The 27,847-nt window shown below is 50.2% G+C and overlaps 2 protein-coding genes across 20 annotated transcripts; one reads left to right on the forward strand and one right to left on the reverse strand.

Moving 5' to 3' along the window:
- Positions 1-4,755: 4,755 nt before the first annotated feature.
- Rasgrp4 (RAS guanyl releasing protein 4) lies at positions 4,756-24,110 on the forward strand. Of its 15 annotated transcripts, none has more exons than XM_011250525.2 (18): positions 5,136-5,244; positions 7,690-7,874; positions 8,960-9,065; positions 9,192-9,254; positions 10,391-10,522; positions 10,637-10,790; positions 13,115-13,288; positions 15,281-15,397; positions 15,957-16,232; positions 18,516-18,596; positions 18,693-18,797; positions 18,923-19,041; positions 19,136-19,295; positions 19,948-19,984; positions 20,071-20,205; positions 20,328-20,440; positions 20,683-20,787; positions 21,595-21,770. In XM_011250525.2, the coding sequence occupies exons 1-18, from the start codon at positions 5,222-5,224 to the stop codon at positions 21,649-21,651; spliced, it is 2,142 nt and encodes a 713-aa protein (XP_011248827.1). In that variant the 5' UTR covers positions 5,136-5,221; the 3' UTR covers positions 21,652-21,770. The 15 variants fall into 15 exon arrangements, 10 of the variants coding, with proteins under 10 accessions (XP_017177648.1, XP_017177649.1, XP_017177650.1 ...); XM_017322163.2 differs by having other exon boundaries at positions 5,217-5,664; XM_017322159.2 differs by having other exon boundaries at positions 4,756-7,874.
- On the reverse strand, positions 22,659-27,253 carry Fam98c (family with sequence similarity 98, member C). Of its 5 annotated transcripts, NM_001146023.1 has the most exons (8): positions 26,279-26,359; positions 26,034-26,179; positions 25,824-25,958; positions 25,301-25,506; positions 24,765-24,842; positions 24,568-24,684; positions 23,471-23,638; positions 22,659-22,996 (listed from the first exon to the last, which is right to left on the reverse strand). In NM_001146023.1, exons 1-8 carry the CDS (start codon positions 26,317-26,319, stop codon positions 22,853-22,855), a joined length of 1,035 nt encoding a protein of 344 aa, NP_001139495.1. In that variant the 5' UTR covers positions 26,320-26,359; the 3' UTR covers positions 22,659-22,852. The 5 variants fall into 5 exon arrangements, with proteins under 5 accessions (NP_001139495.1, XP_017167824.1, XP_006540456.1 ...); XM_017312335.2 differs by lacking the exon at positions 26,034-26,179 and having other exon boundaries at positions 25,301-25,460; positions 26,279-27,253; XM_006540393.4 differs by lacking the exon at positions 24,568-24,684 and having other exon boundaries at positions 26,279-27,253.
- Positions 27,254-27,847: the final 594 nt, after the last annotated feature.

Genomic DNA, 27,847 nt, shown 5'->3' on the forward strand with positions numbered 1-27,847 from the left:
ATGTTCTAAACAAAATGTGGAATTATTCTGTGTCATAATGAATCATATCATAAGATACCGACAGTGTCTTTTAGGCCTTAGTCATGACTGCATGTTTTAAGACTTTTATGTGTTGCTTCCTGGACAACTGGTGGATGACCATGGCTGCTTTGAGGGACTTTCTGGTGACCGGCCCCTTTCTGCTTATCCACCCTTCCTTGCTTATTGGTGTCCTGGGGGAGATTCTTATCCTGGCCCGTATCACCTGGGGTGATAAATCCAGCTTGCCGATTTGGCTGGATTTGGGAACACTTCAGAAGACAGAGCCTCGGACATGTCTGGAAGGGCATTTCCAGAATAGTTTAACTGAGGAAGACAGATTCATTCTGACGGATGGGCTGAGTCTCCTGAATAAAGAGGAGAGTACTTGCTCAACAGCAGTGTTCATCTCTGTTTCCTGATTTCAGGTGCAGTGTGAGCTGTTGCCTCCTGCTCCTGCAGCCATGGTGGTCTTGAACCCTCACAGTAGGACCAGAACAAATCCTTCTTCCTTCTTTACTAAGTCGCTTATGTTTTATCTCAATAATGTAAAGTTGGGTATTTTATCTCAATAATGAGAAGAGTGACAAGCCATCCGCCTCGGTGCATGCTGCTGTGGATGAACATGTGTGCACTTGTGTATGGCGACAGAGACTCTCTTAGACAATGCTCTTCAGGGGCCTGGAGCTCACCATTAGGGTAGCCTGATGCCAGCCAGCCCCAGGGATTGACTGTTGCTGTTTCCCCAGCACTGGAATTAAAGTGTGCATGCTGCCTTGCCTGGCGTTTTAGGTAGGGGCTGAAGCTCGAACTTGGGTCCTCATGACTGTGTGGCAAGTTGTGTACTGACGGAGCCACCTCCTCAGCTACCTGGCTACTTGTCTAACGGACTTATTTTTCCTGTCTAACCAACTCTTATTTGTGCTTATTTTTCCGTGGCGCCTTGTGGAAAGAAGTCTACTCTGCTATCATAGGCTGTGTCTTTCTGACGTGTGGGTTTCTGCTTTGACTCAGGCGGCCCCTCCCTTTGCAGTCATCAATGTTCTTAGAGGTGTAGATGGCCATCCAGTGGGCAATGAAAGCTAAGGGCTTGTGTACAGGTGCCAGGGCCCTTTCCCACCTCAGTCTTCGGAGCTTTTCTGTCCTCAGGACCTGGAGACACTGAGCAAGTGCTAGAGGAGATGGGGAGAGAGAGACAGAGACAGAGAGAAAGAGAGAGAAAGACAGAGACAGAGACAGAGAGAGACTATATCAATACAGTCAGGAGACACAGGAAAGCAAGGAGCTGGATACAGAGGGAGAAACCAACCAGGGCACTGCATGATGGGAAAACCAGAGTAGGCCTTCCTGTCTGTGTAAAAAGATTCCCACGGCGAACACTTTTAATGGAAAAGAAAGGATCAAACGCTCTCCTGAAAGCACTGCCACTCTGAAGTCACTAAAGTATGATATTCGGCAGACTCGTTCTACTATGACCCATTTACTCTACTCCCCATTATGTGTGTGTGTGTGTGTGTGTGTGTGTGTGTGTGTGTGTGTGTGTGTGTCTGTCTGTCTGCGTGGTTGTTTTGCTTATATGTACGTGTGTCTAGTCCCTCAGAAGTCAGATGAGAATGTTTCCCAGTCCTCTGGAAGACCCCTGGGTTTTCTCTCCAGCTCTGAAGTCTACTGTTTTCAAAGATGCCCAAGCAAGCAACTCGACTGTCCATTGCAAGAAAGTTAACTAACAAATCATTGCATTGGCACACAATGAAAGACAAACCAGCAACAGAAAGAGAGGAAACGTAAGCAAATAAAATAACCTGGAAGACTAGCAAAGATGAAAGATAAGAAAAAGACACCATACAATCCTAGAGCCTGCGTATATATGGTCGCTTTTAAGATTCGTTTCTCTGATTTTTAATTATCTGTGGGTATTTGTATCTGTCTGTGAGTGCGGGCACAGTGAGGGCTGGTGCCTTTGGAGGCCGGGTGTTGTGTAGCTCTGTGATTGGATGCTGGGAATCAGACTCCAGCTCTCTGAGTAAGAGTAGACAGAGCTCTTTCCTTTTTTTTTTTTTTTTGGTTTTTCAAGACAGGGTTTCTCTGTATAGTCTTGGCTGTCCTGGAACTCTTTGTAGACCAGGCTGGCCTCGAACTCAGAAATCCGCCTGTCTCTGCCTCCCAAGTGCTGGGATTAAAGGTGTGCGCCAGCACCGCCCGGCTTAGACAGAGCTCTTAACTGCCTCGCCATCTCGCCAGCCCCTGCATACAGTTTTAACACAGACAAAATAAATAAATAAATAAATAAATAAATAAATAAATAAATAAATAACCAACCCACCTACTCTGCTTACATCAGGCTGTAGATAAATCATGGGAGACAGTAACAGGAACTAAGAGAGATTTAGAATGTTCTGAAGGCCAGGTGGCACATGCACGCCTTTAGTTCTAGCACTTGAGAGGCAGAGGCAGACCTCACAAGTGAATTAGAGGCCATCCTAATCTACACAGTAAGTTCCAGAATAGCCAGGGTTACACAGAAGAACCCTGTCTCAGAAGAAAAAGAAAGAAGAAAGAAAGAGAGAAGGAAGGAAGGAAGGAAAGAAAGAGAGAGAGAGAAAGGAAGAAAGAGAAAGAAAGAAAGAAAGAAAGAAAGAAAGAAAGAAAGAAAGAAAGAAAGACAGACAGACAGACAGACAGGCAGACAGGCAGACAGAGAGAGAGAGAGAGAGAGAGAAAGAGAGAGAAAGAAGGAAAGAAAGAAAGAAGGAAAGAAAGAAAGAAAGAAAGAAAGAAAGAGAGAGAGAGAAAGAGAGAGAGAAAGAGAGAGAGAGAAAGGAAGAAAGAGAAAGAAAGGAAGAAAGACAGACAGGCAGGCAGGCAGGCAGACAGAGAGAGAGAGAGAGAGAGAGAGAAAGAAGGAAAGAAAGAAAGAAGGAAAGAAAGAGTATTCTGGAGTCAACTGACATTTTTGGTTTTGGATTGTGGGTAGGGTTAGATGGGGGTGGGTAGCTCCAGTCTAGATCAGGTTAGCCTTGAACCCATAGAGATCTATCTGCCTTAGTTGCCTGACCCTACCCAAGGCAGGGATTGGAAGCAGCACCAGCCTCAGTTAATGTTCTGTTCCTGACGTGAGCTCCGCTGGGGTTTTCTCATTCAGTGACGATCTGTCAACTGAAACACCAACGTGTGCTCTTTTTGGGTACTTCAATTAAAGATATGTAAAGCGGGCTGGTGAGATGGCTCAGTGGTTAAGAGCACCGACTGCTCTTCTGAAGGTCCTGAGTTCAAATCCCAGCAACCACATGGTGGCTCATAACCATCCATAATGAGATCTGACGCCCTCTTCTGGTGCATTTGAAGACAACTACAGTGTACTTATTTATAATCATAAATAAATCTTTAAAAAAACATTATTAAAAAATATGTAAAGTATGACAGACTTAGATAAAAAAATGGGCACAAAATTATACAGAGAGAGAGAGAACGTTTGAGACAAAACCAAGCAATGTAAAGTACCATTCATAGCAGTCTAAGAGGAGTAATGGAAAGAGAAGGGGCTTTGAAACAGTCATTCTGGCTGGGCATGGTGGTGCCCACCTTAAATCCTAGCACTCAGAAGACTGAGGCAGAAGGATCTCTGAGTTCGAGGCCACCCTGGCCTACAAAGCTAGTTCCAGAAACTCTGTCTCCAAAAACTGAACATCAACATTTTTTCTGCTTTGAAACAGTACAAAGGAGCTGTGAAGATGGCTTACGGTGCCGGGCATGGTGGCACACGCCTTTAATCCCAGCACTCAGGAGACAGAGGCAGGCGGATTTCTGAGTTCGAGGCCAGCCTGGTCTACAAAGTGAGTTCCAGGACAGCCAAGGCTATACAGAGAAACCCTGTCTTGAAAAACAAACAAACAAACAAACAAAGATGGCTTACGGCTTACCTCTATCCGTAACATTTTTTATTATAAAAAGATAACCTTGGGAGTAGAGGGGGAAGCTTGGTTAGTAGGATGCTTGCCCGGAACATACCAAGCCCTAACTTCAGTCCTCATCACTGTGTGAACCAGGCACAATTCCAGCACTCAGGTGATGGAGGTAGGTTATCCTCAGCTACTCAGCTACAAGAAGAATATGAGGTTAGTCTGATCTACATTAAAAATTAACACACACACACACACACACACACACACACACACACACACACACACACCACTACAACAAAAAGCAGTGCAGTGCAGAGTCAATATCAAGATGAAAACCAAGAGGCTGCCCTGCTCTTGCAGAAGACCTGAGTTTAGTTCCCAGTACCTGTGCTCTGTGTGTGACTCAGGACTACCTGGAACCCCCGCTCCAGGGGGATCTGATGTTTCTAGCCTCCCCAAGAGCACCAAACACACCCACATAAAGACCCACACATACACATGATTCCAAGTAAAAATAAAATACAGCAAAAGGGGAATATGCCTTTAGAAAATAATAAGGAAATAAAACTCCCCAAACCTTAGAGAAGTATATGGTGCACAGTAGGTGCTACATAAAGGATTTTACAATGAGGGTAATAAAGTGAAAATGTTTTCCAGGTATAAACGGTGTCCTTCAAACCAGCCCTGCTGTTCACACCTGTAATCCCAGCATATGGGAGGATGAATCCTGCTTCGTTCTCATTCGGGAGGTTTGCTGCTGCTGTAAGGCCAGCCTGAGCTGTGAGCTTCAGGAGAATCTAACTTGAGAGAAGGAAGGGGGCGGGGTGGGGGGGAGAGGGAGGGAAAGAGGGGAGAGATAGAAAAGCAAAGAGAAATGCAGACTTTTCTTTTGAGCCTGTTTTTACACACTTTTTAAAACTGTGTGTGTGTGTGTGTGTGTGTGTGTGTGTGTGTGTGTGTGTGTGTGTGTGTGTGTGCGTGTGTGCGTGCGTGACAGAGACGGGGGAGAAAGGAAGATGGAGCGATAGATAGCGAACCCGCTGAGGGGTAGGCAGCACCGGAAACCTCAGCAGGCAGGGATCCCCCGTGAGGGGGAGGGGAGCCTTTGGTCTCTCCCCAGCCTCTTCCTTCCCCCTGGCCTAGGGGTGGGTGGGGAGGGGCAGTTCCTCTTTCCTTCCTAAACTCGGTGGACGCTCCAGCTCCCCGGAGCCTGACAATCTGGTTAGGGAAGGAACCTGATCACACTCCTGTCAGGAGCCCCCACCCCACCCCCCCGACCCTCCCCATCCCCTCCAAGAAACATGAACCGGAAAGACATCAAAAGGTAAGAGGACCCTTCCCAAGGAGACCTGGGAGAGCCAAAGTCCTGGCGCCGCTGGCTGTGGGGAGTGGGAGAGGGGTCTTGGGACTCCTCCAAGACCCGCTCTAGTGGAGTCCAAGAATGAGATGCTTCAGGGAGCTGAGCACCTGAGCCTGCGTTACTGCTGCTGTCTCTCCCTGGAGTTTGAGCTGACCTATGTCTCTCCATCCTAGCTCCCTCAGCTGGCTGCCCCTGTCTTCCCCGGGGTCTTCTCTGTTCCCTATTATGGTCACTGCCCCCCACCCTCACCCCGGACTGGAAACTCCAGGCTCCTGCAGGACCGGGTCCCAGGAGAGAGGTTCATGACGTAGGTCTAGGCAGCTTCCCTGACTCTTAAACCACTCCTGGCTGCTCCAGACACTCCCGGGGGCTGCCGGTCTGCAGGTAAGGGGGCAGCAGGATCTCAAACGGATTTCTGTCTCCTGGCATTGCTTGCCCACCTGACCCCTTAAGGAGGGATGGTGCTGGGTCCCCAACCTGGATAGCTCGCTTCCCTGGCATGACCTGATGAGCAAAGGGATTCAGTATAGTGAGAGGATCCTTGCTATCTCATCCTCTGCCCGAGTGGCCTTAGGTAAGTTACTCCAGTACTCTTTCTCAGTTCCCGCTTCTGTCAGAGTTACCTTGGCTACCACTCCAGAGGGTCTTTAATTGCACAGCCACTTAGAGGGCTTGAAAAGCACAGGCCGTTGGACTCACCCGGAAAGTTTTAGATTCTGTGAGACTGTGGGTGGGCTAGCCTCAGATGCTGTGCTTAGGTGGAACGCACAGGAAGATAATCTTTTGGTTCTTGGTGTGGGCACCTAAACAAACAAACAAAAAAAAAAAAAACAAGAAACAAACAAAAAACACAAGACCCTGATCTTTTACAGAGTGCTCAGCCTGCGTTCTAGTCGATGCTGTGCAACAGGTGTGCACTTTATTTAACATTTAACAGCCCCTTTGATGCTGCTGCAGGAGACAAGGCAGATTTTATTGTAGGATGTCCCTGTTTGTGATTTCACACCCATGCCATGCGGAAAGGCAGGCTAACTCCTTCTGTCTTGTTTTGTTTTGTTTGTTTTTGTTTTTGAGGTGGTGTTTTGTTTTTGTCTTTGTGTTGAGAGTTTTGCTCTGAAGCCCAAGCTGGCCTTAAACGTGCAATCCCCCTGCCTCCGTTTCCCAGGCAGCTAGGATTACAAGAGAGCATCACAACGTGCAGCTTTCTTTTCCTATCTGGAGGTCAGCTGCCCCATCAGCCGGGTCCCTTTGAGGATCCAGATGTTCTAACATCTGGGGGAAATCCAAGGATGAGTCTACCTTTTCCTATGAAGAAAGCAAGGGCCAGAAGGACATTGGGTCACTTATTAAAAGGCACACAGCCATCAGAAATTTCTGGAACCCAGTTCTGGATGAGTCTGAAGACTAGCCTCGAATCCTTTCCTCTGGCCCTCCCTTCTTCCCACCACCCCTTTTTCCTCACCTGGGGCAGGCACCGAGGGAGGCATATGACAGGAAAGGTTATTTTTAAACTTTCCTTGAAGCTGCTGTGGCCCCAGGGATCCTGCCTAGCTCTCAGGAGCCTGTGAGAAGGCTCTGGTCTACTTCCTCTCCTGGCTCAAAAAATGTGGGGAGCAGGCTAGAGGCTAAGACTCTTGGGTGTTCGAAAACTAGCTTGGATGAGGGGTATTCTGCCTTGCAGGAATGAATGGGGTGGTGGGGTAGATTCCAAGAGGCCTGACCACATAGGTCATCTCCATTACTGGGACACAGAAGTATCACTTCTATGGAATTGGATTGGGGGGGGAACATTCTGGCTTTGGAAGAAACCTGAAGACCAACTCGTGAGACACCTTGGGAAGTCGTCAGGGGTTGGACCTCGGGTCCTAGGATAAACCCTGGGGGTCTACTTACTGCAAAATTATGATGCTTTGGGACTATATTGTCAAGAGGAAATTTTTGTGGCAATAACGGAGGATAACAGGGGAGAGGCAAAATATGATGTGTTTTCCTTTGTATATGAAACCTAGATTTAAGTGTGTGCATACACACATATGTACATACATACACACATATGTACATACATACACATGTGACAGGAAGGCAGAAGGACATTTGGGAGAGAGAAGAAACCAACGAGATGAGAGAGGGGGTAGATGGATACTAGTACGATGATATATATTGTGTGTGAAAAGTGTCCCATCATTTTGTACGCTAACTGTAAAAACAATAATTAAAAACAAAACGAGGAACGAGTCAGTCGCCCTTGGCCCTGGATCTCTGATCTAAAATATTTTGGGATTTGTCAGCCATGAGTCCTTCATGGGTATCTCTTGAGATCTGATGTGCAAGAACTTTGGTCCGTGGAGTGTACTTAGAGAAAGGGGCTCCCGTGATGCTTCGCGGTGGGCTTTCTGTGTGTACCTGCAGGAAGTCTCATCAGGAATGCTCTGGGAAGGCAGGAGGGCGGGGTCGGTCACGTCAGGCCCGCCGCCACAAGACGTGCCCCACCCCCCGGGAAATCAGCAAGGTCATGGCGTCCATGAATCTGGGAGTGCTGAGTGAGAGCAGCTGCAGCGAAGATGAGCTATTGGAGGAATGTATCCGCTGCTTTGGTGAGTAGCTGGGTCAGCCTCTCCTATCTCAGTCTCGCTGGTTGGGATAGAAAATGGCTGAGTAGGAGGAATTTTCGTCCTTGTGTTAATGATGGGAGAGAGCTAGGTGGCTTACCTTTGAAGGCTGAGGCAGGAGGATAAAGTTCCAGACTTACCTGGGCGATGTGGTGCAGGCCTTCAATTCCAGCATTCAGGAGGCAGAGGCAGGCATTTCTCTGAATCTGAGACCAGGCTGATCTAAATAGCGAGTTTCAAGTCAGCAGGACTACATAGTAATTCGTGTCTTAAAAAATAAATTAAGAAGCTGGGCGTGACGCCGGGCGTGGTGGCGCACGCCTTTAATCCCAGCACTCGGGAGGCAGAGGCAGGTGGATTTCTGAGTTCGAGGCCAGCCTGGTCTACAAAGTGAGTGCCAGGACAGCCAGGGCTACACAGAGAAACCCTGTCTCGAAAAAACCAAAAAAAAAAAAAAAAAGAAGCCGGGCGTGGTGGCGCACGACTTTAATCCCAGCACTAAGAAGGCAGAGGCAGGCGGATTTCTGAGTTCAAGGCCAGCCTCGTCTACAAAGTGAGTTCCGGGACAGTCAGGGCTACACTCGAAAAACCAATAAATAAATAATAGAAAAATAAGAGAGGGACTGGAAAGACAGCTAAGTGATTAAATCACATATCTCTCTTCTAGAGGACCTGAGTTTGGCTTCTAGTACCTACCTCAGAAGGTTCATATCCACCAGTAACCCCAGCTCCAGGGAACCTGATACATTGGCCTGAGACGGCTCCTGCACCCGTTTGAGCAAACACACACACAACACACTTTAAAATAATGAAATTAAATCTTAAAAAGATCAAAGCACTTTAAGCATCTCAACTGTGATTGAAGGCAGGGAGCCAGATTCATGCCATCCCATGCACCCCCCAGCTAAGGAAACGGAGGCATGAGGAAATCATGTTGCTTACCCAAGTTCCTGCAGGGCATTAAAGGTAGAACAAACATGTATGCCATCCCGCCAGCCTGCCCACTCAGTTCTCGAAGCCAGGGTCTATTGTTCAGGGCCCAGGCTGAGAGCCTGTCTTTCCTCCTCCAGACTCGGCTGGCAGCCTGCGCCGAGGGGACCACATTCTCAAGATGGTGCTCACGATGCACAGCTGGGTGCTGCCATCCTCAGAGCTCGCTGCCCGTCTGCTGACTTCATATCCTGCCAGAACCGGGCTCTCCATCTAGAGGGATGGAGGCAGACCTGAAAACACCTGGGAGATGGGAACAGGGGGAGTGGGCGAATGGGAGTGCTGGTAAACAGCCTTGACTAGAACTCTCAAGTATCAGAAGGCTGCCAAAGATGCCCAAGAGCTAAGACAGCTACAGATCTGTTACTTGGTCAGGTAGGTTTGATCCAAGAGACTCAGTAACATGAAACACCTCTCTAAGACCCCACCCCCACCCCAGCCTGATCGCTACCCCAACCCACACACGCTCACTTGGCCCCATTTTTTAAAATCCCATGTAAAGAATGTGTGTGATAGCGAGTGCCTGTAATCCTGGCAAAAGGATCTCTTCTTCAAGTTCAAAGCTAGCCTGGACTGTAGAGTAGGCTTCGACTAAAAAACAAAACAAAACATTACCCAAAATCCCATGCTAAGATGCCATTGGCTGGGACTGGACAGATGGCTCAGAAGGGTATTTGCTGCTCTTTCAGAGGACCTGATTTCAGTTCCTAGCACCCATATATTGGCCGGTGACTGTAACTGCAGTTCTTTTTTTTTTTTTTTTTTTTTTTTTTTTTTTTTTTTTAAAGATTTATTTATTTATTATATGTAAGTACACTGTAGCTGTCTTCAGACACTCCAGAAGAGGGCGTCAGATCTTGTTACAGATGGTTGTGAGCCACCATGTGGTTGCTGGGATTTGAACTCCGGACCTTCGGAAGAGCAGTCGGGTGCTCTTACCCACTGAGCCATCTCACCAGCCCCTGTAACTGCAGTTCTAAGGGATCCAGTACCCGTCTTCTGGCCTCCATGCATGCACAGGGTACACATGCATACACATGGACAAAACATTCATACATACAAAATGAAAATAAAATTTTAAAGAAGATTAAAAAAAAAAAAAAAAAAACATTCCTAACAGTTCCTGAGACACTTCTGCCCCCTGCCCCACCACTCCTTGGAACACACAATTCTTGGAGATTCCTGGCCGGATCCCATAGACTTTCCTACATACCCCCAAAACTGCGTCACCTTTACTCCCCAAATCTTCCTCCCCACCTCGTTCCTGACACCACCACCATCTTTCTTCCCATTTGTCTCAGGAGATCCCGATGCTGTTTTACCAGCCCTCCCATTCTTACCCCAGATCTCCCTATCCTTTGAGTCACCCCTCTAAATCCTGACTCCAGGAACCCCAACACCCGTGTAAATGCCCATAGTTCCGTGTTTAGAATTCCTTGGCTTAAAGCCCTCTTAACCTCTTCACCCTACTGCCAGCCCAAATTTACCTCCCATCTCTGAACCCGTCCCAGGTACTGGCTGACCCATCACCATGAGGCAGTGCACCAGGAACCCCAGCTGGAAGCAGTCATAAGCCGGTTTTGGACCACTGTCGCTCAGGAGGGCAACATGGCCCAAAGGAGCCTGGGAGATGCCTCCAGCCTGTGAGCCAACCCCACCCTCTTTCCCTGCCCCACCCTATCCTGCTCACACCCTCCATGTCCCTCAAATCCTCGACTCTTGAGGCACTCCAATAACCTGTTCTTCTTGGCCTCTAGGCTAAGTCCTGGAGGGCCCGGTCCCCCACCTCCCATGAGCAGCCCAGGCCTGGGCAAGAAGCGGAAAGTGTCATTGCTATTCGATCACCTGGAGACAGAGGAGCTGGCACAACACCTCACTTACCTGGAGTTCCGGTCTTTCCAGGCTATCACAGTGAGAATGCCTTTCCCAGTCCACTGATAGGCAGGAAACAGAATGGGGACAGGGGTGTGCTCTTGGCATAGGCATCCATATGGAACTATAGTTTAACTATTTTTTTGTTTGTTTTGTTTTTCGAGACAGGGTTTCTCTGTATAGCCCTGGCTGTCCTGGAACTCACTCTGTAGACCAGGCTGGCCTTGAACTCAGAAATCCGCCTGCTTCTGCCTCCTGAGTGCTGGGATTAAAGGTGTGCACCACCACGCCTGGCAACTATTTTTACTATTATTACTAGTACAGTTATCACGTTAACTCTGGTAACTGAACCCAGGGTCTTGCCTGTGTTAGGCAAGCTCTCTTACACTGAGCTACATTCCCAGACCAGATTGTAATTCTTTTGAGACAATGTTTCTCTGTGTAGCCCTGATTGGCCTTGAACTCACTCTGTAGACCAGTCTGGCCTCGAACTCAGGGATCTGCCTGCCTCTGGGACTAAAGTTGTATGGCACCAATCCTGGTTGCAGACTGAACACTCTTAAGTGGCCAAACCTGATGGCAGGACAGTCTGAGACAATGAGTTAGGCTGCCTAAAAGCCAAGCCTGAGTTCAAATTTTGCTTATTTTTCTCCCTTTTATTTTATTACTAATTTATTTTATTATTTATTATATTATCTTATGTTTTATTTATAATTATATTTCTATTATTAATTTTATCTTCTTCCTTCTAAACATTTTTATTATGCATATTCATTTATTTATTGTGTTTGTGAGACATGGTAGACAGAAGATAACTTGTGGGAATCTATCTTCTCTTTCTACCACGCGGGTCCAGGAATCCAGTGCAGGCCCCTTTTCCCACTGAGCCATCTCAGCAGCCATTTCTTACCACCACCACCTGCCCCACCCCCCACCCGACTCATTCCTCACTTCCTGTCTGCCTAGCTGTTTGGAGACAGGTCTCGTGGTTTCCACCTGTGTAACCAAGGATGACTTTGAACTCCGTTCCATTCATCTCGAGTGCTAGCATTACTGATGTGCACCAACACATCCGGTTTGTGCAGTGCAGCAGATCAAGCCCTGGACTTCAGGTGTGCTAGGCAAGCACTGTACCAAGGAGCTATGCCCCCAGCCCCCTTGGCTCCTTTCTACCTAGCTAACTTTGAGCTGGTTTCCCAACCTCTCCGTTATTCGTTCATAAAATAGAGACCTTCCCACTTCATAGAGTGCTTGACAGAATGAAAAAGCCCATTTAAAAGTGTTTATTGCAGCCGGGCTACGTTGGTGTGCACCTTTAATCCCAGCACTTGGGAGGCAGAGGCAGGTGGATCTCTGAGTTCGAGGCCAGCCTGGTTTACAAAGTGAGTTCCAGAATAGCCAGGGCTACATAGAGAAACCCTGTCTCAAAAAAACAAGACAACAATAACAAAACCACCACCACCGAGTGCTTACTGCAGTATGTTGAGGTGCACAGGCCTATAATGCAGCTCTTAGGAAGCCGATGCAGGAGGACCCAGCGTGAAGTTCAAACCCAGCGTGGACCACATGAGACTCTGTCACAGAAGTACTTACTGCAGTAATCATAGAATTGAGTTCAAAATATCTTATCAGGTATTAGTTTAGTCACCAAGCATTTCGGTTCACCATGCCTCAGTTCCCTCATATGGAAAGGTAAACATTAAAACAGAATATTAACAGTTCCTACCTGAGACCAGTGCATGGTTCAGAGTAAACACCATCTGAGGAAAACCTTTGAAATGACTATATTTCACTTCCCTAAAGGCGACTGCATGTGCTTCAAATGTACCAGCTGCTATCATCTAGACATTGTTTTTAAGGAAAGTGGGGACCTAGTTCCTTTAGGGGACAGATTTCCAGATAGGGCTGGGGTGTGTGAATATGTATGCGCGTGTGTATATGCACATGCATGTGTGCATGTGTGTGCATGAATGTGTGTATGTGTATGCATATGTGTGTATGTGTATGCACATGAGTGCATGTATGTGTGCATATGTGTACATGCCTGTGTGTATGCCTCTGTGTATGTGTGTGTACATGTGTACTCATATGGTGTAGTAGATGTGAGTGCTGAGTGTACCCACTATTGAGCAGAACAAGTAGAAGCCACTTTCAAGTTCACTTTCCCGTCATTCCCTTTACTGACCTGCCACAGTCAGGCATATATTAATAAGCACAAGACTAGAGAAGGACACAATGATGTCAGGGACCTCCAGCAGCCTGGGGGAGACTTAGATCAGACCATACCAGGACATGAGATGTTGGGTCTGCCAGAAAGATGGAATGGGAGCAACATGACACACCCTGACCAATCTTGGCCTCAGCCCCAAGACCTGCGGGGCTATGTTTTGCAGGGTTCAGTGAGAGGTTGTCCAGCTCTGGAAGGTTCTGTGGGTCTGAGCAACAGTGTGTCCCGCTGGGTGCAGGTCATGGTGCTGAGTCGTCCTGGGCCTGCACAACGTGCCCAGGTCCTGGACAAATTCATTCGTGTGGCACAGGTAAGCCTCTGACCGCCCAGTCTTTCTACTTGCTTTGTTTTATTTATTTAATTTATCTTATTTTATTATATTATATTTGAGAGAGGGTATCTCTATGTAATCCTAGTTGTCCTGAGACTCACTGGGTAAACCAGGTTGGCCTTGAACTCAAAGAGATGCACCTGCCTCTGCCTACTTAGTCCTGAGATTATTAAAGGCGTGCCCTACGATAGCTGGCTTCTCCTCACTTCTGGGACTGTAGACTTGGCACAGCTACCTCACCTTCCATATTGCAAATGACCAAAGCTCAAGGCTTTTTTTAAAAAAAACATTACCGGGCGGTGGTGGCGCACGCCTTTAGTCCCAGCACTTGGGAGGCAGGGGCAGGCGGATTTCTGAGTTCGAGGCCTTCCTGGTCTACAGAGTGAGTTCCAGGACAGCCAGGGCTACACAAAGAAACCCTGTCTTGAAAAAACATATATTTTAAATTATTTGAAATTGTGTGTGTATGTGTGTGTGTGTGTGTGTATGTGTGTGTGTGTGACTTCAGAGGTCAATGGCACTGGAGTTACAGGAGACGAGGCAGTTGTGAGGGCCTGAAGTGGGTGCTGGGAGCAGAACTCAGGTGCTCTGCAAGAGCAATATGTGGTCTTAAGCACTGAGCTGTCTCTCCAGCTCCTGGCTCCATGTTCTTGATTCAGCAGGGCATCTCCCAGCCATCACACCTATGAAATCATGCCCTGGCCTGATCAAACTCCATTTTTCTGAGATCTGTCTGGAGCCTGTGACCTTGATATTATGGAGTTAGACCTTACTTGGTCCCACCAGTTGGCTCTGTAGTTAGGATTAACAGTTTCCCAAGCTGGAAGAGATTCGATCCCCTGCAGAGAAATGATCCTTTCCATGGCCTCCGCTTTGCATCTCCAGTCATCAGGACCCCTCCCCTCTGTGTCTTAGGGACAGTGACTGTGTCTCTCTTAGTGATAATTCAATACAGAGAGACTTAGTCCAGTCTCTCTGGCCCTGACCTGTTGAGTCAGCCTCCCCCTCTCTTCTGGGAAAAGGGAAGCCCTGTGGTCAGGCCTCTTTGAATATCTCCGAAGCAGACCACGCCCTTCCTTGCAAGCCTTCCAGCACTTTCCTTCCTCTTGCATGGCTTTTTGTGTCCATACTGGGGATTAAACCCAGGGTCTCCTGCACCCTAAAGAAGTTCTTCACCACTGAGCCATACCCCAGCCCCTCACTGGGAGGTTCTAGGCAGGGGCTCTACCACTGAGCCACGCCCCAGCCCCTCACTGGGGGATTCTAGGCAGGGGCTCTACCACTGAGCCACACCCCCAGCCCCTCACTGGAGGGTTCTAAGGAGGGGCTCTACCACTGAGCCACGCCCCCAGGCCCTCATTGGGGGATTCTAGGCAGGGGCTCTACCACTGAGCCACGCCCCCAGGCCCTCATTGGGGGATTCTAGCAGGAGATCCACCACTGAGCGCTATCTTCTGGGGCTCTTTAGACCTGAGAGATGGTCTGGCATCAGCTAGAGACCTCCTTGGCGTGAGCATCTTCTACTTGGTTCTGCCTCCCTCCACAGTGACCTCCACCTTTCCAGCTTTCAAGGGAAGGAGAGAGAGTTCCCCTGACGCCTTGTGAACTTCACACTTGTTCCTCATCTCTTCTTCTTCCACGTCACTGTCATCCTAGTCAGTTCTACCTGGTTCCCAGCTCCCACTCACAGTCCATGCCCTCACCTCTGTGACTCTGACAGTTGTTTGACACCCCCCCCCCCAGAACCCTGACACCTGATACACTTCGGAATTCTCTATCCCTGGCTGGCACATGCCTGTCTATTCTCCCAATCTGTCTAACGCTAGGTACATGCCTGCCACCTGGCCAGTCTAACCCACTCATCTGCTGCCACTGGGCCACACTCCTATACGACTGACACCCCCAGCTCAGCACTCCACCCTGCTGCTGTTCTGTGGTGCCTCCCACCTCTGTCCATTACCTCCCTTCCAGAGGCTTCACCAGCTGCAGAATTTCAACACACTGATGGCGGTCACGGGGGGTCTGTGTCATAGCGCCATCTCCAGACTCAAGGACTCCCACGTTCATCTGAGCCCTGACAGCACAAAGGTAACCCCTTAACTCCCCAAAGTCCAAAATGGTCACATGCCCTGAACCCTCATCACTCCTTAACTGCCATCAGTCCCTACTCAAGGACTCTGGAACCAACAACCTAGCACCTCTATCCTCCAAATTCTATAGACCCCTCACTATCCCTAGCCTTTCTTCCTGGGCCACCTACCATGGTGTCACACCACTGAGCCATGCCCCCAGCCCCTCACTGGGGGAGTCTAGGCAGGGGCTCTACCACTGAGTCACACCCCCAGCCCCTCACTGGGGGAGTCTAGGCAGGGTCCTTATCACTGAGTCACACCCCCAGCCCCTCACTGGGGGATTCTAGGCAGGGGCTCTACCACTGAGTCACACTCCCAGCCCCTCACTGGGGGATTCTAGGCAGGGAATCTACCACTGAGCCCCGCCCCCAGCCCCTCACTGGGGGATTCTAGACTAGTGCCTCTTTGTGTGTTCATATTCTGGGATTCAGAACCCACAATGAAGACTGCTACTATACCCCCTCCAGGAGGCTCAGAACAGCCATTCTGGTCCACAGCATGCACTTTCTACACAGGCCCTGCTGGAGCTGACAGAGCTCCTCTCATCCCACAACAACTATGCCCACTACCGCCGCACCTGGGCCGGCTGTACTGGCTTCCGGCTGCCAGTACTGGGTGTGCACCTCAAGGACCTGGTATCTCTATATGAGGCTCATCCAGACAGATTGCCAGATGGCCGCCTGCACCTACCCAAGCTGAATAGCCTCTATCTACGGCTGCAGGAGCTGATGGCGCTCCAGGGACAGCATCCTCCCTGCAGTGCCAATGAGGACCTGCTGCACCTGCTGACGGTGAACTATGGGCCCTATGTTGTGTGAGATCCCTGTAGATCCCAGGAGGCCAGTATTTAGAGTCCTTGGCTACTGGGAATCTGTAGGACCTGGACAGATAGTTATGGGATGAGAGATTTTTGTTTGCTTTTTTGCTGTACTAGAAATTGAAACTAGGACCTCACTTATAATATGTGAGCACTTAACCACTGAGCCACACCAGTTCCTCACTGGGTGGTTCGAGACAGGGGAGGGGCTCTACCACTGAGCCATGCCCTAGCTCCTCACTGGGGGATTCTAGGCAGGGGCTCCACCACTATCTACACCTCCTGCGAGATTTAGATTTGATTTTCTACCAGTAAGCTATATCTCCAATCCAAGAGTCGTCCCTTTAGTATTTTTTTATCAGCTAAAGGGGCATTTTTAATGTATCATTATTATATATATAAATTATATACATACACACATACTGTAGGGTTGTGAGCCACCATGTGGTTGCTGGGATTTGAACTCAGGACCTCTGGAAGAGCAGTCAGTGCTCTTAACCTCTGAGCCATCTCTCCAGCCCTAGTATTTATCTTAAGATCAGGTCTCACACTATAGCTCATGTGAGCCAGGCAGCAATCCTCTTGTTTCAGCCTTCCAAATGCAGTGACTACAGGTGTGTAGCAGGAAGCCCAGCTATGGAACACATGGAGTCTAGGAGTCTAGCTAGCTGTATGACTACATAGTGAATTACATCCCTCAGTTTTATTGCCTGCAAAACAAGGATAATAACAGAACCACACCTCAGAGTGTGGCTAAGAAGAACCAGTCAGTAGTGTCCTATGACATCATCAGAACAGCAGACTCTGGAACATGACAGACACACTTTTTCAAGGACCCACCCCAGGCCCCTGGATTGCTTTAGGCATTTGTATCCCTGAAGCAGTAACAGGCTGGAGTGTTGTGCCATGGGAGCGCACTTGCCTAGCAAATGATAGGCCCTGGCATTCCATCCTCAGCTCTAGAAAGAGAAACAAGACAAAATCTACCAGTGTTCTGAGCTCCTCGGATCAACAGTCCAAACTCCCAGGGCGTGGCCTGTCTGAAATGTAATAAGAAGCTACTGACAGTTGCTATCCATCTGCACCAGACCGGGTTACACACGCTTCCCACACTCAGGAGGCTGACCCTGGAGGACCGTGAGCTCTGGGCCAGCCTGGTTTACATAGTGAGTTCCAGGCCAGCCAGTGCTACGTGTGAGATCCTGTCTCCCTAAACAATAACTAATAAGAAGAAGAAGAAAGTAGAGAGAAATTTAAGAAAGACAACCAACAATGACCTCGGAAGCTCCATGCATGTGATTCCATGTGCCTCTACATACACACGTGCTCGCCTGTGCACACACACACATACACACAGAAGCAAGAGATAAGGATACAATTTCATGGCGGAGCACTTTTGGTTTGCTTGCTTTTTGTTTTGTTGACACAGAGTCTTACAATATAGCCCTTGTTGGCCTAGAACTGTATAGACCAGGCTAGCCCTAAACTTGTGACAGTCCTCCTTCCTTCCTCTACCCTACACTTTGATTCAGGCATGTTTGCCATGCCCGGGGGTAGCAGAGCATGTCTGAGACCCTGGGTTTGATCTGTAGACGCATGCAAAAGAACCCTGCTCACTTTGACTTCATAACCCCATCCCAGCAATACCTTTATGGTGCTCATTCCGTGGGTCAGGAAAGCTGAGATGGAGAGTCTGAAGGATGTGTAGTGTAAGCTTGAAAGAGTTGAGTTCACAAACACTGAGACAAGACCAGGCCTGATTGTCAGGGCCCAGTGCAAATGAAACTATGTAGCTCATTGTTAAATTCTAAACATTCAGGAGGCAAGGAGAAGATCATGAATTCCAGGCCAGCCTGGGCTATGTGGTAAATGTGTCTCCAAAAGTCCTGCTGGGGAGTGGATGAGGAGAGGTGGCTCAGTGGTTAGGGGCCCTTACTGCTCCTCTGAGAATCTCATTTCCATTCCCAGCATGTAGGTGGGTAGCTCCAGGGGATCCAGTGCCTTCCCTGGTCTCTGTAGGCACCTGCCCATGCGTGGTACACGCACATGGAGACACACATATTTAAAAAGAAAACCTCAGCAGGAGTAAGGCACCTCTGGCTTGTGGAGGGATCAGGATGGAGGGCAACTCGTATGGCCAGACAGATCCCGAAGTCTCTGGAGAAGGCTCTGAGAGGATGATGGGAGGAGGGTTTAGGCAGAGACTGACCTAAAGTGGAACTTTACCGCCCTGACCCACCCCATCCCCCACCCCCAGCTCTCCCTGGATCTCTTCTACACGGAAGATGAGATCTACGAGCTTTCTTATGCCCGGGAACCACGCTGTCCCAAGAGTCTGGTGAGCCTTGACCCTTGACCTCTGACATGCCCCTACCTCGAAATCTGAGCCCTTGCTCAAGTCTATGCTTTGACCATGTCCCTCTGTGTCCTCTAGCCACCGTCCCCCTTCAAAGCACCAGTGGTGGTAGAGTGGGCCCAGGGTGTGACACCAAAGCCAGACAGCGTGACTCTGGGTCAGCATGTGGAACAGCTGGTGGAGGTGAGGGGACACTTCCAACCGCGGCCTCGTAGAGGGATGCCGGGTGGCAGGTGGGAAAGGAGCTGAGCCCACAGGGCCACACCTGGGTGCATTGTCCTCACCCTACTCTCTGAATCCCTCTGAAGTCCGTGTTCAAGAACTACGACCCAGAAGGCCGTGGCTCCATCTCTCTGGAGGACTTTGAGCGGCTGTCAGGCAACTTCCCGTTCGCCTGCCATGGGCTTCACCCACCTCCCCGCCATGGGTAAGAGGCCTTGACTTCTGAATCTTCCAAAACCAAGGATCCTGGACATGCCGTGAGCAGCCAGCCATGCTGAGATGCGGCCTTTGCCCCGTAGGAGTGGCTCCTTCAGCAGAGAGGAGCTGACCAAGTACCTGCTCCATGCCAGTGCCATCTGCTCCAAGCTGGGCCTGGCCTTCCTGCACGCCTTCCAGGAGGTCACCTTCCGAAAGCCCACGTTCTGTCACAGCTGCAGCGGCTTCGTGAGCACTGGCCCTGTTAGCACCCTTGGGTCCCATCTCCCCTGGATTGTCTCAGCTCCTCACACCCTAACTTGGGACAGTGTTGGGACAGGGTTTTGGTGGTGGTGGGGACTTCAGAAATGTCCCCATCTCAGATATTCCACCGAATTCATATAAGCACCAAACACTGAAATTCCTATATTCTCTACATGCTATCAGGTGATCTTCACTGAGACAATGGCCAAGCTGTAAATACTCTCCAAACCCCCAAGCAATACCAAAACATGATAATCTGCAGAGCTGGGTAGATTGTTTGGGCATGGTGGTATACTAGAATCCAGGAGTACAAGGTCATCCATCCTCGGCTACATAGGGAGTGAGCTTGAGGCCAGCCTGAGCTATAGGAGACCCTGTCCTTTAAAAAACACTACCATATCTGGGTGTGGTGATGACACATGCCTTTAATCCCAGCACTTGGGAGGCAGAGGCAGGAGGATTTCTGAGTTCGAAGCCAGCCTGGTCTACAGAGTGAGTTCCAGGACAGCCATAGCAACCCTGTTTTGAGATAATCCCACATTCCTAACATTTTGGTTAATTGTCGGATTCCTAAGAAAATTCAAAACCCGTTGGCTTCCATCCTTTGCTCCCTCCTTCAGTCCAGCTAACTGACTCCCCTTCCTTTCCCCAGCTCTGGGGGGTCACCAAGCAAGGCTATCGCTGTCGGGGTAAGTGAGATGCCTTCCAGAGGGAGGGACTCTCCACCTGGGGGCTGGAAGAGTGAGGTGCTATTTTAACAGCTCCTTCCCCCCAGACTGTGGGCTGTGTTGTCACAGACACTGCAGGGATCAAGTGAGAGTGGAGTGTAAGAAGAGGCCAGAGACTAAGGGTGACCCGGGCCCCCCAGGTGCACCTGTGCCAGCCACATCACTTCCTCCTGCCAACTGTGGTAAGACCCAGGGCACAGTAGTGCCGGGAGAAGGATGCAGAGGATGGGGCTCACTCCTAAGGTCATGGGGTCCTTCCTGCCTGTCAGAACCACAGCTCTTCCACCCATCACATCGCCAACAGGCTCAGAGGAAAGTCTCTCCTATACACTCTCCCCGGATCCGGAGTCTGGTTGCCACCTTCGCCATGCTTGGACCCAGACGGAATCCTCACACTCTTCCTGGGAGCCAGAGGTGGTAAGGAGTCCCTAGCTGGATCTGGGAGAGACAGGCCATTTGTCTGGGCAAACCAGACAGGTGTGGAAATCACAGAAAAGTGAAGTCATATAAAAACCTTCAGTCCCCGGGATGGGAGGGGATAGACATTGTCTATCCTGGTATGCTTTCTGTTACTGGATGAAACACTGACCAAAGTCAACTCAGGGGAGAAAGGGTTTATTTGACTTGCATGTACACGTCATTGCCCATTTTTTTTAAAGGAAGTCAGGCAGGAACCAAAGCCGAGAACATGGAGAAGCGCTGCTTGCTTGCTCTCCATGGCTTCCTTTCTTGCACCGTCTGGTACTACGTGCCCTTGTTCAGAGGTGGGCTCTCCTACATTGTCATTCATCAAGGGAGTGCCTTGTGGTCATCCCCACAGGTCAATCTAATGGTAGCAATTACTCAGCAGAGAGATTCTCTCTTCCCAAGTGACTCTAGTTTATGTCCGGTTGGTAAAAGCTACCCAACTCACTTTGTAACCCAGGCTGGCCTCAGGCTCACAGTCCTCTTGCCTTGGCTTCCAGAGTGTTGAGATTATAGGCAGGAGCCATCCTGCCCAGTGGATACTGACTAGTTTTTATTGTGGACAGAGAATAATAGCGGTTTTAACATACTCAGGAGGAAAAGGTGGATAACTACTAGCACAGAAAAAAAAGATTCTGGAAGAAAAAAAAAAAAAACTTGGCATGGTGGCTCAAACCTATAATCCTGCCACTGAAGAGGCTGTGACAAGGAGAATAGCCACAACCTCCAGGCTAGCCTACATGGTGAGGATCCTGGTCAGACTGTCACAGTGAGAGCCTGTCTCAAACAAACAACAACAAAAAGGGGGAAAGCAAGAATAAGGCCAAGAGCACTTGCCTACCCATGCTACCCACACGTCCTTGGCGTACTCTCCAGGGTCGGCGTAGGCAGCATCCACTTGAAACATGGCACCCCCACCCAAAAAAAGATAAGGCCAAATAAGGTCAGGGGCTCAAGTAAATGTTATAGGAACAATTTCCACTCCTAAAGGCAGAGGTCCCATCTGGGAGTACTGGTTCATTTACTTAGCCACAGTCCGAGTGAGACCTTGATCCTGGTTGTGGAGGAATGACATACTCCTCACTGTGTATTCCTCCTCCTCCCAGGTGCCCTGCCCAGCACGGGTCTTACCATCCAGAGCTTCCTCGAAGCCCAGCGTCTGAAGAGCATCTGGAGGCTTTTCCCTTACTCCCCTAACCAACGCCTCCTCCACCCCCACTCTGCCTCTGACAAAGCACCCACCATCTTTTCCCCTAAAAAAAAGCCGTTCTTTTGCACCGCACTGACTGCCAGTCACACTCCTTCCCCTCACTTTTATCTGTAGCTCTGTGCTGGATGCACTTGGGCTCCAGCTGTGTGCTCCCCAGCTCCCCACATCCGAGGAGGAAGACTCAGTAAGGCTGACCTTCAAGCCCAGGTGTGGGAGGCAAGACTCGCCTGTTCTAAAACTGGAGCTCTGAGCCAGCGGCCTGCACGGGCTGTTGGCATGGGCTTGGGAGGCTGTGAGCGTGGAGGGGACAGGGTTCTAACCAGTGCCAGAAAAGGGGCTGGTGTGGGCAGTGTGTGAAAAACATCTTCCTTTGCTTGCTCAAGGTAAAACCCAGTCCTATGGTTTACAAAGCTCTGCAAGATGGCTCCTCACCACCTGTCTTCCCTTCCCACAGCTCACCTTTCCTCATCCTCTTCCACCTACACTGGCCACTGGGTTCCTAGAACATGCCCCAAATACTCCTACCCCAGGGCCTTTGCACTGCCGGTTCCCTCCCTTTACCTGCAATGCTCCTTGCCAGAGGTCTGTATGACTTACCTGCTCTAGAACTTTGCTCCAGTGATGTCCCCTTGGGCGGGGAGGGGGGGTGGGGCTCCTGACCGCAAGACTTGTCACACAGACATGTTCTGAACCCCTCTCCCTTCTGCTTTATTTCTCTCTGGCACTTTGGTCCTCTAACAAGCGAGAGATTCACTATTTATCTTGTTAAATGTCTGCCCCTCCTTGCCAGGAACCACTCCCCAAAGGCAGAGATGTTTATCTCTATTATCTAGCTGTGCCTAGATAGACTACCTGGCTGAGTTGGTACCAGGGAGCACCTATAAAGTCCGATGCTTCAATGTGTCTTTTCCCACAAACCCATACACCCCTGACCTGGTCCCTAACAGAAACAAGATCCTATAGCCATCAAAAGAACTAAATTTATTTTTCAGACAACACGGTTCATAGTGTTGAGTGGCGGCTGGGTGTAGGGCATTTAGGGCCTCTAGAATAGGGAAGGCCAGGCTTGCCGAGGATAACCCCTCAGTGCCTCCTGAAGGAGTGCCAGCAGCATCAGCGCCTGGCAGAATCTGCAACCGTCCCTCAAAGGCCCTTCACTTCTTCTTCTTTCTGCGGCCCCAGCGCTGTTGGCCAGCCTTCCCCCTTCCTCCATCTTCTCGTCGGCTCTTCCAAGTAGGCATGGGAGCTTCCAGCTCACTGGGGCGCCCCCCACGGTCTGGCACATCACCCATAAGCACCTAAGAGTTGATAAGACTTGAGTTTCAGTAGGAGGTAAAGAGAGCTGGGGGTGCTGGTGTCCCCCAGCATCCTATCACTTGGGAAATGGAAGAGTTTATACCCAGCCTTTGGCTACATAATGAGTTGGAGGCTAGCCTGGGCTACCTAGGACTCTATATCTCAAAGGGGGGGGGCGGGGAGGAAGGTGTGACGGTGGTACATACTTTTAATCTTGGCACTCAGGAGGCAGTGGCAGGAGGATCTCTGAGTTAAGAGGCCACCCTGGTCTACAGAGTTCCAGGACAGTAAAAGCTACACAGGGAAGCCCTGTCTCAGAAAAAAAAATCTTTCTAGCTGACATGCAGAGTAGGTAGTATGAATTCAGTTGAGTCCAGAGGCCAGGAACCAAGGAGAACACTGAACCAGGGAAACCCCCAAAAGACCAATCTAAAAGCCAAGGATGCCCAGACTCTCCCCGCCCCAGGTGTGCCCACCTTGTTGATTGCACAACTGGTCCCTCGTCGGGCAGCCACACTGGTAGCTGGGACCAGGCGGGAAAGGTCAGCTCGGGCAGCCAGAACATGTGCGATAGAGACATCAGATTCTGGAGTCAGAAGCCCTCGGATTGGGGACAGCACCGCCTTCATGACCTCTCCGTGGGCCTAGAGCAGGAGAAGGGCATACACGGAGAAGATGCCCAAGAGCTCATCCCTACTCAGGGCCTCCGTGTGCTTTGGAGGGAGTGGGTGCTTCTCCAAGGTGCATGTGCTGTGGTGGAGAGCTGGATGCGAGTAACCCTGGAGTCTCAGCACTAGGGAAGAGGGAGGGTCAGGAGGGACTGTCAAGATCAGCCTCAGCTACCTCGCAAGTTGAAGCAGAAACAAAATCTCAGAAGGGGTTGACCATGTGAGAACTAGAGCCTGGCCGACAATCACGGGGTACCACCATCGGAGGGATTCCTGCAAGTCCTATTGTGTTATGGTGACATGGGATGGGACATTGGCCAGCACCTGTCCAAGGCTACATGTTTCAGCCTCCAAAACCATAAGCCAAAAGGAACTTGTTTTTCCTGAAAAAAACTCTGGGTTTCTGGTATTTTCTGTCATGGCTACACAAAAACAGTTTTAAAAAAAATAGCCTTATTGTCTATTTTGTTACATACGGTAAATAGTTCTGAGGACACTCCCAGCTGAGAGCTGGGATTTCTAGAATGCCCTTGAGGCCCTGGGAGTCTAGAAGTCTTAAACCCTGTAAGATTGTGAAGTGTGGTTTGGAGAGATGGCTTGACCTTAAGGGAACGTACTGCTCTTATAGGAGACCTGGGATCAGTCCCCTGTACCCACATGGTGGTATACATTATAGCTCCAGTTCCAAGGGATCCATCACCCCCTGCTGGCCTCTGTGGATACTGCACACACATGATGTGCACACACATACAGGTAAGACACATAAAATGAAAAGTGCAATCTTAAGATTCTAAAGTGGCCTGGGCCCCAGGATCCCCAAGAGTATATATTCTTCGCCCTCGACCCCCTTCCCTGCAGCCGAGCTCCTCTGGCGGGCCTGCTTATTCTTGTTATGGTCCCCACACCTCTGCCCGGTCACCCCAGTGGAAAGCAGATGTTGTGAGGTCAAGGCGCTTCAGGAGGAGGCAGCGGCGGCAGCAGTACTGCTCTGTCAGGCTTTGGGACAGAGACTCCAGGGCTTCCTGGAAGGAAAGGTCTTGGTCATGCCCAGGGTCCCGTCTCTGGGTAGATACTGTTCACAGCCATCTGCACATGTTCTCACCCATCGGGATGCATCCAGCTGCGAGTTAAGGAGGGGCTTCATGGACTCCGGGGGCAGGGACGGCAGCAGCTCAGAGATCTGGTGGGAGAATCATTAGAAGCCAGTGAGACACAAACAGGATGGACCTTCTCAGGGGCTCTAGTTTCCCTCAACCCTGTGAACCTGGGTCTCAGAAGTGTTAACGACTTTTGCCAACTTGACAATTGCTATTGGATATAGGCGTGCCCAGCCCACTCTGGGCCTGGGCTGTATAAGAGGTAGCTGAACAAGCCGGGAGGCATGTGCTAGTAAACGGTTGTCCTCCATGGCTGGCTTGAGGCTTGGGTTCCTGCCTCAGTTTCCTTCAACGGTGGGCTGTAACTTGTGAAGGGAAACAAACGGTTTCCTCCCCTAAGCTGGCTTTGGTCAGTGTTTTATCACAGCAAAAAGCAAATTAGAACGAATGGCCACTGTCGATGGGTCATCCTTTTTAGAGCTGGTTTTGAAAACAGGCTCCTTTCCACAAGTAAGGTACCTCAGGAGGAGACTCTCTCTACCTTGTCATGAAACTCCCGAAGTAGCTGGCTAGCCAGGGTTCCACGCAGGGGTCTGGGGAGCCCCAGGGCTTGAAGAGTTAGCGTCAGTTCCTGAACAACGCCATTCGCCTTCTTTGTCCCTTCTCCAAAGGATGGCACAGGGCTAGAATCCCGCTGGAGCCTTAGATGCAAGAGGCGGGCAGCCTGGAGCTCAGAGCAAAGAAACCCTAAAAAGAGGAGTAGATCCCTACCCAACCAGAACCTTGGCCCTTCCCCCAGAGTAAGCCTCACCCACCGACAATGGGGGATGTGGGTCCACTTCAGAACCACCCAACTGGCGTTTAACTCAACGCATTAAAGTTTTCAGAGGCCTCTGTCAGAATTCAAGCCAAGCCTTAATTAACCCTAGCCTATCTACCTGCGGCCTTCAAGCTCGCCGCAAAGCTTTGGCCACACCCACGGGAGTCCAGTCTGAGCGTCAGAGCCCGCCCCATTCAGAGGCCCCGCCCACCGCCACCACCCTGGGCCTTCCAAGCTCGCTCACGCAGCAGACGCAGGCCGCCGCCGGGCTCCCGCAGCACGGTGGCGCAGTCTCCGCCGCAGAGCGCGCGATCCGGGCAGTGCAACGCCCGCAGCCAGCCGGCCAACTGCCGCAGGAACTCTTCCTCTGTGTCCGGGCCTGCGGGAGGAAGAAGCCATCAGGAAGCAGCGGGTTCCGCGGCTCTACCCGCCGTCCACCCAGCTTCTCACGCACCGTGGCCGGCGCCCAGCACTGCGGTGCCCTCCTCTCGCCGCTCCAGAGCTCCCAGAGCCGTCAGCTCGGCCGCCAGCCGCGCGCACAGCGCCCTGAAGTCTGCACACGCGGGACCCCGAGACGCCCCCTCCGGGAGGGCATCGTACCTGCGGCGGGGCACGCGTCAGTGCGAGTCCCTCTGCGTCCGCGTCCCCAGGCGAGTGCGCCCTTCCCGTACCCCCAGGCCACACCACCGAATCTTTTACCCCAGTGTCAGAAGGTCACCCGCTACCATGGCCCCATCCATGGCAACTCCGTCTGCGGACCCGGTGCGCGCGCCCCCTTCCGCCAGGGAAAGGCTCCGCCCCCTCTTCCCTCCGCCTCCTCTCTCCCGCTGCTATCCAACCATATTCTCGTGCGAAGGCGCTTCCACGCTCCTATTGGCTTGGTCGCGCGCCACGCGCACCCTTCAGGTAACTTGTCCAGTGTAAATTTTATAGCTTGAGGTTTGGATCTACGAGGTCGCAGGAGGCTCGGGTGTCCCTACTGTCCGACTCTCAAGAAAAAAAAAAAAAAAAAAAAGCAAAAAGCAACTTATTTAACTTTTATACTTTTGGAGGCAGGGTCTCGATTTATACATTTATGTAGCTCAGGCTGGCTTCTTAGTCCTGCTTCCTCCTTCTGTTTGCTGGTTGACAGGCGTGTGACACGCCCAGCTGCCCTTTGTTCTTAGTGCACCCCAGACCGAAAGTCCCATCCGACTTGTTTTTCTTCCACTTTAGGATTAGATTTTCAGCACGTCTTCACATCCACTCTCCCACCTCAGCCAGACCCTCCTTCCACCTCACAGTGGGTCCAGTGTTAGCCAGACTCTCTGCCTCTGTAGGCCTTCGAAAGAAAAAGCAGATGCCATTGAGAAACTCCATCCTAAGGGGGAGGCAAGCCGATGGGACTGGGGTTGACTCCATTTGCCAGCTAATGTTTCTGCCAAACTGGTTTTTTCCATCTATGCGATTGGGATCCAAGGGCAATAAAGTATATGTTTTATGTGCCTGAATGTCGTGTGTGTGTATGTGTGTGTGTGTGTGTGTGTGTGTGTGTGTGCGTGTGCATGTGTGTGCGCGTACCTTGTGCCCACAGAAGTCAGAAGGCTTACAATCTCCTGCAACTGGACTTCCAGGACTTCCAGGTGGTCGTGAAGTCTTGTGTGGGTGCTGGGAACCAAACCCAAGTCTTCTGCTAGAACAAGTGCTCCTAACCACTGAGCCATCTCTCCAGCCATTAATATATTAAATGGAATCTGGCCTCACTAAGACCCTCCTATCTTAGCCCCCCAAGATCTGGGACTATAGGTTTGTGTCACACCCAATGTTTCAAGCACTCATTTTTTTTTTTTTTTAAGATTTATTTATTGTTATATGTAAGTACACTGTAGCTGTCTTCAGACGTACCAGAAGAGGGCATCAGATCTCATTACGGATGGTTGTGAGCCACCATGTGGTTGCTGGGATTTGAACTGAGGACCTTCAGAAGAGCAGTTGGTGCTCTTACCCACTGAGCCATCTCGACAGCCCCCTCAAGCACTCATTCTTAAAAGTGTGAGGATTATGGTCCATATGTTAAGGTGCATCCTTAGTTAATAACAAGTAAAGCCGGGCGTAGTGGCGCACGAATTTGATCCCAGCACTCAGGAGGCAGAGGCAGGCGGATTTCTGAGTTCGAGGCCAGCCTGATGTACAGAGTGAGTTCCAGGACAGCCAGGGCTACACAGAGAAACCCTGTCCAAAAACAAAAATCCAAGAAGTCGGGGAACTGGACTTGCTGCTCTCTCAAAA

The sequence above is a fragment of the Mus musculus genome, chromosome 7, assembly GCF_000001635.26.
Source record: "Mus musculus strain C57BL/6J chromosome 7, GRCm38.p6 C57BL/6J".
NCBI classification, from domain to species: domain Eukaryota; kingdom Metazoa; phylum Chordata; class Mammalia; order Rodentia; family Muridae; genus Mus; species Mus musculus.

Excerpts from the sequence above, each read along its gene's own strand:
- Rasgrp4 (XM_017322159.2), top strand. The coding sequence starts at position 7,655 with ATGCTTCGCGGTGGGCTTTCTGTGTGTACCTGCAGGAAGTCTCATCAG. Across the intron at positions 19,296-19,947 it reads GCTTCGTGAGCACTGGCCCT|CTCTGGGGGGTCACCAAGCA; the intron begins GTTAGCACCCTT and ends TCCTTTCCCCAG. Across the intron at positions 20,206-20,327 it reads ACTTCCTCCTGCCAACTGTG|GCTCAGAGGAAAGTCTCTCC; the intron begins GTAAGACCCAGG and ends CATCGCCAACAG.
- Fam98c (NM_001146023.1), bottom strand. The coding sequence starts at position 26,319 with ATGGATGGGGCCATGGTAGCGGGTGACCTTCTGACACTGGG. Across the intron at positions 24,685-24,764 it reads AGCTGGATGCATCCCGATGG|GAAGCCCTGGAGTCTCTGTC; the intron begins GTGAGAACATGT and ends CTTTCCTTCCAG. Across the intron at positions 22,997-23,470 it reads CCAGTTGTGCAATCAACAAG|GTGCTTATGGGTGATGTGCC; the intron begins GTGGGCACACCT and ends ATCAACTCTTAG.